We start from the raw sequence: 12688 nt of genomic DNA, 5'->3' as shown, positions 1-12688 counted from the left end.
TTGCATGTGTTGGGTTGTAAGTGTTGTCTACAGCCACCAACACAGTGAAGCAGAGTGGACCTTAAAACAAGCACAATGTGCATCTACACAGGACTTAATGGGACTGACAGACACTGACTCCTTGCTGCCTTCAGTGCTGGATGACAGACATGAAAGCCAACTGTTAAGTCTTCATGTGTGCTTTCTTTCTGTTTTCACCAGTCTTTATTAAGCATTTTGAGATTTGAATTACCAAAGAATCACTAGGGCTGGGAAGGTAGTGCTGTTGATAGAGCACTTGCCGTGAAAGCGGGAAGAGCTGAGTTTAATCTCAGAACTCAGACAAAGAAAGCTGGCTACATTCTGCATTCCTAGCGCCTGGAGGCATAGCCAGAAGGATCGGACAGCACTGGCCAGCTGGTCTCTGTTCCAGGTCAATGAGGGAGCATGTCTCCAAAAACAGGGTCAATAGATGTTGTCCTAGTTAGGTTTCTATTGCCATGACCACGGCAACACTTACAAAGGAAAACATTTCACTGGGGCTGGCGTACAATGTAGAGGTTCAGTCCATTATCTTCATGGTGGAGAGCATGGTGATGTGCAGGCAGACATGGTATTGGTGACATAACTAAGAGTCCTACATCGTGCAGGCAACAGGAAATGGTCTGAAAGTCTTACAGTCTCAAAGCCCGCCCCCACAGTGACACATTTCCTCCTAATAGTGTCACTCCCTTTGGGGGTGATTTTTTTTCCAAACCACCACAAATGGTATCCTGAGGAACAATACCTGAGATTGATTTCTGGCTTCTACACACAAGCACACACATATATGCATACACAAACATACAAACACATGTATACACACAAGCCTGCAAACATATACATACATGTGCACAGTGCATACATGTTCATATACACACAAACATGTATACACACAGTCATGTTCACACACACAAAAATGCACACACATGTGTACATACAGATGAATCGCTAAGCTCTCGGAAGCACTCCCTTCTGAAAAATTTAAACTCTTGGAAATTTAGAATATTTCAAATGTAATTTGCATTTTAAATGTATGGGTGTTTTACCTATGTGTATGAATGGGTGTCGTGTCCATACAGGCCCACAGAGACCAGGAAGGTTTCAGATCCTCTGGAACTGAAGTCACAGATGGTTGTCAGCCACTATGTGGTTGCTGGGAATCAAACCTGGATCCTCTGTAAGAGCAGCCAGTGCTCTCAACCACTGAGTCATCTCTCCAAACCCTGATACATTTATTTAGCTTCTTGGTTTCTTTCTAACTTATGTCTAGAGTTCAGTCATAAAGTCTCTTTCCACAAACTCAGCTATTCAGCAAGGATTCTTTTTTTTCAGGACAGGGTTTCTCTATGTAGCCCTGGCTGTCCTGGAACTTTCTGTGTAGACTCAGGCTGGATATCTGCCTCTGCTTCTTGAGTTCTGGGATTAAAGGCATGTGCCACAATTGCCCAGCTTCAGCAAGGATTTTTAAGCATTACAGATGAGTAGAGTCATCCCAAAGTCTGAGCTGAGTCCCAAGTCAAGTGTCACCCATGAAGAACATGAGGTTTGGACAGCCCTCAGAAGCCTGCTTTCCAGAAGTACAGGTGCCAGTGAGCTGTATCCACAGGAAGGAAGATGGGGAAGATGGCTTGTGTTGGTTCCCTCAGAGTAGAAGAGCAGACATGTCTTACTGCCGAGCTTTCTCCAGATAGTAAGCAGAACTACCACCAGTGACTCCCTGACTAGATGAAGTGGAAAGGAGATGGGACATGAGCAGATTGGGAAGAAAGAAAACATGCTGCCAGAGAAATGGCATGAAACCATAGGGACACTTTAAAGCTCGTTTTAAGTGTGGGATCAGTTGCGCCATTTCAGCAGAGAGTGTCCAAGTTCAGGGTGTGTGCTTGTATTAGTTGCTTTTCTATGACTATGCTAAAACACCATGACCAAGGTAATTTATAGAAGGGTTTATTTAAGGCTCATGGTTTCAGATGGATAGAAATTAATGTCCGTCATGTTGCAGGGAGCATAGGATCTTGCAGGCAGGCAGGCATGGTCTTGGGACAATAGCTGAGACTTTGCATCTTGATCTACAAGCACAAAGCAGAGAGAAAAAGCCCTGGGAATTTCCTGCATCTTTTGGAACCTCAAAGCACACCCCCAGTGACACAGCTCCTCCAACATGACCACACCCACTCCAGCAAGGCCATACCTCCTAATCCTTTCCAAACTGTTCTACTAACCAGGAACCAACTATCTGAACATATGAGCCTGTGGGAGCCATTCCCATGCAAACCACCTCAGTGCCTAAGGTGGAAGTCACATGACTAAGCCTAGGGTTTTCCCCAGAGCTGGCAAACAGGGCTGTGGATATCTGTGTTTTCTAGGTAGTGTTTATGGTGGTGGATAATGCAATCTGGGTCAGAGTAGAAAGAAACAAGTTAAATGTGAAGAGGGCCAATGGCCAGAGAAAACGTTGAACCCAGTAATTAAAAGTCTCCATGAGGTTGAATTAAGTCATGTGCATATCTTGATTTAAAAGTTTATAAAAATAGGGGCTGCTTCTTGGAAAGAAAATACTAGGAGTTGGCAGCTCTACTGAAGGCGATAAAACCTAAGGAGAACTGTGAGAATAGGGAATGAAAAACATCACAGGGATGATAAAATCGGCCCCAAAGAGCTGGTTCATCCACATGCGAAGGAGTTAGCGTTTGCCAGAATGACACAAAGCCAGGCACAGAGCTGCAAGCTGAGCTAGAAGCTCAACTTCCAAGAGGAAAGAACCGTGTCCAGTGTCTGCACACGGGGTCAGTAGTGGGAAGGGCAAGATGGGAAGCCCTTCTTGCTCCAGGCACAGGACTCCAGGGAGCAGGGAGTTTGCAAGAGAGGACTGGGGGTTTGGAAAGGCCAGATGTTTGTGAACCAGAAGTCTCAATTCACATGGAACAGAGGGAGGTGGAGAGGTTTGGGTAAGTTGAGGAAGGAGAAAGCACTTTGAGAAGCCGGCTACACAGAACAGTTTGTTTCTCATGGATCTGGAACACAAGCAAAGACTGAGAAGAGAGGAGCCAAAACTGATGTGTACTGGGGAATTGTGCAGTGAGCAACACAGGAGATGCATGGGACACAGTCCAAAGACCAAACCTCAGCAGGGTACCATGCATGGATTGGGGCAGATGTTGTCTACTGGTCTCTACAGGAAAACGTGTCCCCTGAACCACTTAGCGCCTCTCACTGCAGACGATCAGAAGCCCCCCTTTGTGGGACAGCCTGGCTCACATCCAAGGGTATGTTTGAACCCATCTCATACAAACCAGGAAATCAATATAAGAAAACTGAGTCACTCAGGTTCTAATGGGTTCATTAAATAAATGTTCCCTTGAAATGAATTCATTTCATTCATCCACAGTCTTCAGACTTACAAAAATCTTGTGAACAAATGGCGCCTGGTGCTCCCTCTTCCTGTCCTCAGAACCATCTAGAACCTCAGACCTGCTCAGCACTGGACGAAGAAACTTATTCTGAAAAAAAGTGAGTATTGTGAACATCCTGGACTGGAGGAAGTGTCCAGGGAGACAGAGGAAGGAAGGTGGGGTCGGCCTAAAGACCATAGCTCCTTCTGAAGAAATTAGAGCCAAATCCTACTTTTCTGCAGGGTAGGACTTAGATTTGCCAACTAACTTAATACTACTCCAAGTTTTCACTCTGGGACGAGAGGAAAAAGCAAATGTTGTGTACATAAAAGACAGCAGTGCTGAGCTGCGCCCATGGGGACAGTGGGCTTGGAGCTCCTGCTTGCAGAGTCTCAACAAGCCACCCCAGCAACACCCCTTGGGAGCAGATAGGAGAACCTTGCATGCTTCCTGCCTGCCTAGCCTTGCCTTCCCTGGAGAAGCCATGGTGTGTTTAACCATGCACAGAAGAGACAAGAAGCTAGTTGGTTTCCAACTCCTTCCAGAAGACTCCATCACCCCCGAAAGTTGAGATACAAATTCTTGGCACCATCTCGCATCAAGCATCCGAAAGGCTTCCTAAATTACGATCCAGGATTCTGCCTGTCACTCCAATCATGTTTCCAGCGTAGATTAATATGCTTCCACCGTGCATTTGATTTTGCCATCCTAATGATTGCTTTTTCTGCGCAGTGAACAAGGTCCAGCCCTTTCTCTAGCCAATTCACTTCATCAGCGGCTGACAGATGTCTAGGGATGCAAAGAACATTACCAGCAATGGCACAGAGAACAGGAGCCGCAGGTGACAGGAGCCACCACTGAGACCGTCACTAACTCTCTCAGACTAACAACCTGCAAATGAGGAAAAATAAGAAGGAGATTATAGACAATTTTAGGAGTGCTTTAAAAAAATAAAAAACCTTCCTAATCATGTGTGTAGGAAAAAATAGAGCATTCTCTACAGTAGCAAGGGGAAATATTTTAGCAAAAGTTATTGGTCTTTTATGTGGTTGTTTTAGATATTTTTAATCCAAACAAGTAAACAACAAATGGATTTTTGTTAGTTTTTAATAGGTGACCAAAGAATAGTGAGCCAAAGGTTTTCGGTTTTCTTCTCATCTAAAGGAAGAGAGTAAGGAATGGAGGCAGGTGGTGGAAAGGGCCATCTTTGTCCTGGCTCGAGCTCAAGTGTTGAAGACCCATGCACTACCAGTGTGGAATTCAGACTCTGCATCTGTGTGACCCCGAGGCTTCACCCATCACTCCCCTGGGGAAGGATTCGGCAAGTAGGCAAAGGGCTGGCACAGGTGTGTGCCACAAAGCGCCCATTTCCAAACAGAAACTCTTCCCCTCTCTTAGTGATCCTGAGGGATAAGTGCCACACCCACCCACCCACCCACCCACCTACCCACCCCTGAAGGAACCCCCACAGCTTCAGCTAAGAATTAACAGAAGCCAGAATTGATGCTGGAAGGCAAGAGACGCCCAACAGCTGTACCTGAGTGCCCCCAAAAGGATGCTCTGGAAAACACCAGGACAACATCAAACCATTCTCCTTCCTTGCTCCAGGCAGTTGCCTGGGGGCTGGCAGCTCCTGGATGGCTGTCAAGTCCTGACTCATCGGCACAGACATCTGCCTGCTTTCCCATCTTGGTCTCAGCCTCCTTTCCCAGCACTCAACATTCTCTGGCTTTTAAAATGGAGATTCCTTCTTGCTTTGTCTCCCCATGAAAACATGCAGATGAGGCCTGTGGGTGACACAGAGGACAGGAGGCCACATAAGCACAGCTCCTTCCTAGCCTGACCCCTCAGGCCATCACCCACGTTCTTTCATGGGCTTAGCATGCAGGCAGTAGGTTAAAAAGATAAAGGAAGATTGCTAGCCCACGAGAGGCTTGAACTTGTGACCTCTGTCTCCTTCAGAATGATAATCTGCCCAGTCCACCCTCAGGCCAACAAAACCCAGTGTCCGTTTCACTGTATTATTCTGTGACTCATTATTTAGAATCCCAAAACATGATTTTGTTGAAACCTGAATGAGTCTGGTACTTCCAAATGAGTGTTTTTTTGTTTTTTAGAGAATCTATGAGAATGCACACATAAAGATGGGATAATTTTCCCACAACTCAGGCACAAAGCATAACACTGCGCTAAGAGGCAGCTTACTGAGGCGAGGCGTTCTAACAATGCCTTTCTCACTATAGTTCCATAAACTATGAGAAATGTTTAGTTATTTCCCTCGGGTGAAAAGTCATATGCTTTTTCTTGACACAATTATTTTTTAAAAAAAAAAAGCTTTTGCAAATATTGTATAAAAACATAAATTATTTTAGATATGATGATTAATCTCAATTATCAACTTGAGATCACTGGGGGGAAAGGCCTTTAGCCATGCCTGTGGGGGATTATCTTGACTAGGTTAACTGAGGTACAAAGCTGTGCCCACTATGGGTAGCACCATTCCCTGGGCTGAGCACAAGCATTCAATGCTCTCTTCTTCCTGTCTGTACACAGTAGGATCAGCTGCTTCAAGCTCCTGCTGCTTGGCTTCCCCAGCATAACAGACGATACTTCTAACTGTGAGCCAAAATATACCCTTCCCTTCCCAACCAACTGAAGTGTAGAAAGGAGCTGCGGGCAGGCCTGCTTTTCGCCTCACCCGGCTCCTGCATGGCTAGCTTAGTCCCAGAAATAATAACACATAAGTTGTATTCATTTAAATACTGCCTGGCCTATTATCTCTAGAGAATTAGTTACTGGCTAACTCTCACATCTTGATTAACCCATTTCTAATAATCTGTATCACACCTCGAGGTGTGGCTTACCGGGAAAGATTCAGCATGTCTGACCTGGTGGCTGGCTCCATGGCGTCTGCCTCATTGCCCTCTTCCCAGCATTCTGTTCTGTTTACTCCGCCTACCTAATTTTCTGTCCTATCAGAGGGCCAAGGCAGTCTCTTTATTGACCAATGAAAATAACACAATAGACAGATAACCCTCCTCCATCACTGAAGTTGCTTTTTTCAAGGTGTTTTCACAACAGGAAAAGTAAGATACTAGTTACCTGTGAGTTATCTACTTTATGAAATTATATCTGAGAATTTGCAAACTGGTTTTAACCAAAGCTTAAATAACAGTTTGATATTGTAATATCAGTAATTATATTATATATACAGATACATATCCATGTATTCCAAAGTCCATCAGTAAATTATTTGGGGCTAATTCATTGCTTTGGAACTTACCTCAAAACTGATTTTCTTATGCCTAGTCTTTGTTACCATGAATCATATTCCTCCAAATCAGGTCTGTTTATCTAGTGGGATCGCACCTTGGAAAGTCTGGATACCCCATGGAAATAATAAAAGCAGTATTGAAGAATAGTTGGTTTCACCATTTGGAATCTGTTTATCAATTACCTACCAACATTGCATGAATTTCACACTGAGGTAAATAGATAGTCTGCTCAACTTAGCACTAATTTGTCTATACTCTTTATGAAATTTTAGGTGCTGTACTCTCAGTGAAATTTGTTTTTTATGCCCATGAAAGGTTAAAAGAAAAGGTCTGTGGAAATATAGGTCATGTCTCGAAAGAATCTAAACAAGGCTGTTTGCTAATTATGTGTCTAAACTATCTCCTTAGGGCATTGAGCTTTCTTCAAATACTGTCACATTATTACTTCTAGGTCAAAAGTGTTCTAAAAATTTCACAGTGTAATAAATACGCTGTGCCGGGGAGACGTTTGGTAGGTAAGAGAGCTTGTTGAGTAAGATGTAGACCTGCGTTCAGAGTCCCAGAACCCACGTAAAGCCTGGCTGTGTCTAGAAGTTCCTGCAACACCAGGCACGGGTGCAGGAGACAGAAGACAAAGGGAGCATTCAGGCCCCTCAGCCAACCTGGTAAACTCCAGGCTCAGTAAGAGACCCTGTCTCAAGCAAACAAAATGGACATGGAGCATGATGGGGCATGGTAGAGCAAACCACACTGTGTCTTCCAGCTTCTGTAAGCATGTAACAATGCACACGTGTGCAAATATGCCTTCAATAGGCACATCCAAATCCCATGTGCAATTTTTTTAATCACTAGACACCATAGGCGTATTCTGGAGCATTTGTCTTCCCTTAGAAAAGGAATTGTGCGTCCCGTGCTCTTGAGAGTATCAGAAGTAAAATAACAGTCACACTTTTTAGCTGATAGACAGAAAGAGGAGCCTAGCTCTGCAGACACCACTGGCATTTGAGACAGCTGTGAAGGGAGGCAGTAAGGCTCTGATACACTGTCAGTCTTTGTCCACTGGTCAGCCCTCCTAGGAAAAGTCATCGTCCATGATCGCAGTAGGGAAACTGTTTAGTGAATAAAGAGCTGAGTGAGAAGTTGTTAAATGAGGAGACGGTCACCAGGTATTTTGAAGTGTGTTGTTGTTGTTAAAAATGAAGCCCAGGGCATAGTGCATGCTAGGCAAATGTTCTACCACTGAATTTCACCTCTAATTAAGAACAATTATTTTACACCTTACTTGTATAGACAAAACCATCCTAAATCACTGTTATGAATCCCCATTGCTATTATCTTATTAGAATCCTGAATTATTGAAGCTTAAGATAGAGTCCACTAACTCATTCTATTCTTACAGTGTATACAGACCGTTGTTAAGACACCTTCCCACTAACTCATTCTATTCTTATGGTGTATACAGACTGTTGGTAAGACACCTTTCCAAGTTCCCAGTACAGACCATTTATATGTGTGTGTGTGTACATATGTGTGTATGTATGCATATATGTGTGTATATATGTATATATCTATATATACCACAAAGTGGGTGTAGAGGACTGTAACGAGGTCACTTCAAAGGGACAGGATTGTCCGGTCTCACAAGCTCTAATCACCCAAGGCTTCTTCTCAAGACAAAGTCCCTCACTAAGGAGAACTCTGCCTGAAACAGGAAGGGGGAAATGAAAGAGGCTATCTAGTTAGAAACATGGGGCCACAGAGCTGGGGGCTAGCTAGTACTTGTAACTCTGGCTCGGCTGTAAAGTTCTTGTCATATGTAGAGAGAGAATATATATAGTCTTGCAATTATATAAACCATATAAGCACTCATGAAGTACTTTGATCTCCTATACTAATAATTATACGACATGATATTGTCCAGAAAATATCACGATAGTCTCCCCCATGAAAACCTGCTTACTATATATACTCTTAGATATAAGTGACATTGAGAAAACACCTTTCCTGGGCACACCCTCGTGTGTGAGATCATTAGCACGTGCATGAAGAGATTTGCCCAGGTCTTCTGGCTTGTTTCCATGAGACGAGAAAAGTAACAAAACAGATGAGAGGCCCTGATCACATTCAATCTGTATCCACAACCTACACCTTCTAAATTAACTAAGCCAGTCACTGAGCTACCCAGCATTCCTACTTATTCATGTGTAAGGTGATGAAATTGAACATAAGTGTGACAGATTTTTTTATACTCCCATCATGCACGCACACACACACACACACACACACACACGCACATGCCTATGCCTCATTATAATAGATTCCCTCCGTCCCAATCTTCTAAAAGAAGTATATCACACTCAAGCTTAACTCCTCTTTGTCTCTAATACCAACCAAGCAATCTGCCCGAAAATTCTACAATTTCTACCTTTCAGTCCATCCCGATTTAGCTGCTGATCCTACCTCCAGGCCACCTCCCTGGCTCAGACCAATGTCATCACTCACGTTGACTGCCAGAAAAAGCTCAGGCACGCATCTCTGCTTCCTGCATCCCATGTGCCCTTTACAGCCTGTTTTGAGTGTATCAGTCAGATAGATGCCTTTAAGACATCAGTCAAGTCGTACCACTGCTCTGTTCAGAGCTCTCCAAGGGTTCTGGTATCTTTTAGAGAAACAGCCAGAGTCTTCACAGCAGCCACCAGACACCCAAACACCCAGGATCCCCGTGACTTTCTGCCTTCACTGTCTGTCATGTTCCCTGGCTCACTCGACCTCAGTCCCACTGCTCTCGCCAGCATTCCTCAAACCAGCAGAGTGTATGTGTCCTCAGGACCTTTGTACCAACCGCCCTTCTGTCTGCAGAACTCCTCCCCCAAGGAGCCACAGGCTTGCTTTCATACCTCCTTCAGATATCTGCTTGAGTGCAACTAGTCTATCCAGCTTTTTCCCAACCACAGCTCATCATCACCATGATGCTCTTCTCCAGAGCCAAACTTCCCAACCACAGCTCATCATTTTCCCAACCACAGCTCATCACTGTGATGATGCTCTTCTCTGGAGCCAATCTTTTCTTTCCTGGTCTCCACACTCCTCACCCCTCCAAATGCTGTACTTGCTCATCTCCTGGTGTGTTGTGTGATTCTCTCACAGACAAGGGCAGAGCTGTGGGCATTGTTCAATGCTCTGTCCTCAAATTGGACTCACGGGAGTGTCTGATGGATATAGGGCAGACTCCTGGCAAAGGTTGCAAGAATCGGTTAATAACTTAACAAATACATTTAACTGATCTGAGCCTAGAAGCTGAAATGAACCGATAATGTCAGAATAGTAACTTAGAAGTATTGTGTTCCTGTGAATTGCAGATTTCCTCCATCAGCTGAGGACAGCACTACCGGGAACTGAGCTCAGACAAGAAGTTAGGAGTACAATGTTCTAGATGTTGTAGCTGTCCAATACCCAGTACAATAACCAGCACCAAGCACTGGTTAGTTTTGGTCAACATGGCACAAACCAGAGTCACCTAAGAAGTGGGAGACTGTGGGTGTGTCTGTGGTACATTTCTTAAATTGCTAATTGATGTAGGAGTGCCCAGTCCATTGTGAGGGGTGCCATCCCTAGGCAGGTGGGCCTGGGCTGTATATGAAAAGTTGCTGGACAAGCCAGTGAGCACCATGGGTCTCCACTTCGGCTCCTGCCTCCAGGCTCCGGCCTGAGTCTGGCTTCCCTAGATGACAGGCACCTGTGAGCCAAATAAACCCTCTTTCTCCACAAGTTGCTTTCAGTCTGTGTTCTATCACGGCAGCAGAGAAGCAGACCACAGTCAGCCTAGAACTCTGACAGAAGGGGCCTCAGGATCTGGTACCCGTAAAGGGTACTAATAAACATCCTAAGAGAAGAAGATCCCAGTTGTCCCCACCCAAACCCAGACAAGGAGGAAACCCCGAAGGCACAGGTGGGCTTGTAGTGGCCGCAGAGGTGAAGGAGGGAACCCAATAAACCTACTCACCCACTCTTCTGCTGCAAAGGGGGCTCGTGACATAAGTGAGAGTGGGTGTCACCTGGGCCTTCCAGATTAAACCCAAGACCAGGAGCCCAGCAGGGAGGGGACATTTCACCCATCTTCAGACAGCCAGACTAAAGTGTCCTCAGGGCTACAGGATGACAGGGAGAAGGGAATAAAGGTTTTCAGGATCCACCCTGCCCTGAGGGTATCTCTCTAACCACAGTAGTGAGCCAGAAGGCTGTCCCGAGCTAGAAAAAGGACTTGGTGCTATAGACCTAGGGCTTTGCCTGGCTGCGGGAGAAGGGAAAGGACTTCTTCAGAAGTCTCACTCCCATATAAAAGTGTTTTCTTAAGCACATTCATGTACACGTGCACACACATAGAGACTCGTGCTTTCTGATGGAGCCCTATCCCCATGGTTGCTCTCTCCCTCCCTCAGGCCCCCTACCCTTCTGTCTTCCCTCTCATACCTGTTTGCGCCTTCCTCCTGGTCCAGGGAAAGTCTCCTTTCTGTCTTGTTCAGGAAGCTTGGGCAGCACCTCGGGCTGGCCCGAGTTCTCCCCTGCAGATCTGGAGGCTGCTGAGGATGAGGATGGGGTTGGAATTGGAGTTAGAGAATCCATAATGTTGGTGGGGCTGGGGATAATGGGGTGTGTGTCATGGCACTCAGCCTCCTGTGTTATATTAGTGAAGCTAGTGGAAAAGAAACTCAGCAGAATGACAGGAGACGCTTTGGTGAAGATAGTCCTCTTCTTTAAGTCACTGTCAACTTATAGGTGGTCAGCAATTGTGAAGTGTGTTATATAAATGATTATAAAGCCTCATCCAATCTCAAATAGATGCATATATACCACATTTAAGACAGATAATGTCCATCATTTAATACAGGCATATTTCCTAGAAGTTATATGAAATACAATCTATGGGCACAATGTCACAGAACACTAAATTTGTGGGGGAAATCAGTTTTCTAAAGAAAAAAAGTAAGATAAAGAGTTTTTCCCTGGGATTTCTCTTGTACCCCAGGCTGGTCCCAAAGTCCGAGTCCTCTAGTGTCTGCCTCGCAAGTGCTGGGATCACAGCCATTTGACACCATACCTGGCTACAAATTAGTTCATCTTGGTTTTGAGTTTGGAAAAGTTTCTCTGTGCTGGTTCATACCTTTACCCCATACCTTCATCCTGACACTCCCTTACCCCCACCATACACCCCCACCATACACCCCCACCATACACCCCCACCGTGCACTCCCACCGTACACCCCCACCGTACACCCCCACCGTGCACTCCCACTGTACACTCCCAAATACCTGTGTCCTCTACTGAACCCAGTCAAGAACGCAGTCCCAGAATTCCTCATCTGGGCGCTTAGGCAGAAACAACTCACTTGAGGTGGCTCTGGGTCACATGTGCAGCTCACCTTGCCTTCCACTTCTCCCAGTACAACAGGTACCAGCAGTATGGCGCGGAGGAGTGTGTACTGCAGATGGGGGGCGTGCTGTGCCCCCGTCCTGGATGTGGAGCTGGGCTACTGCCTGAGCAGGGCCAGAGGAAAGTCACCTGTGAAGGGGGCAATGGTCTGGGCTGCGGGGTGAGTACTGACCACACCCAGAGGTGCCTGGGAGTGTGCTCCTTTGCTTTTGTAGGTGTGCTAAGATTGTCTGCATTTTCCTTTGAGGCTCATATATATTTGAACTGATGTACAGAAAAACAATTTTTTCATCCCTGTGTAGGAATTGGGGTGTGTATTCTAAAACGTGCTGAACCCCCATGCGTTTACACTTCCCTTGCCATGTCCGCCTAAAGTGGGGGAGGGGAGAGAAAGTCTCCCCAGTTGCATAAAGTAAAAGTGAAGGAGGAAGGGAGTTTCCCATCCAGGCTGTTTAGGGACCCCATTTGTCTCAGCGTTTCCAGAAATAAGATGAAGATTGTACAGAAAAATTCCAAGTGCAACTGTGGTGTAAAACACTTGGAAATGAGATAAACAACACTGAGGGCGC

The 12688-nt window shown here is 45.4% G+C and overlaps 1 protein-coding gene across 3 annotated transcripts in view; it reads left to right on the top strand.

Annotated features, from left to right (window-relative positions):
* Positions 1-12688, top strand: part of Prkn (parkin RBR E3 ubiquitin protein ligase) — a 1186369-nt gene that overhangs the window by 990461 nt on the left and 183220 nt on the right. For 2 of the 3 annotated variants that reach the window (XM_085687456.2, XM_085687454.2), the window contains exon 9: positions 12130-12279. The exons of the other annotated variant lie outside the window; for it this stretch is intronic. In XM_085687456.2, the coding sequence (XP_085543582.1) occupies positions 12130-12279 (150 nt within the window). The remainder of the gene's footprint in view (positions 1-12129; positions 12280-12688) is intronic. 3 annotated transcript variants of the gene reach the window in all.

The sequence above is a fragment of the Myodes glareolus genome, chromosome 1 (assembly GCF_982192425.1).
Source record: "Myodes glareolus chromosome 1, mMyoGla1.1, whole genome shotgun sequence".
Taxonomy (NCBI): domain Eukaryota; kingdom Metazoa; phylum Chordata; class Mammalia; order Rodentia; family Cricetidae; genus Myodes; species Myodes glareolus.
Note: the sequence above shows the minus strand (reverse complement) of the source record. Positions and strands in the feature narration are given on the sequence as shown.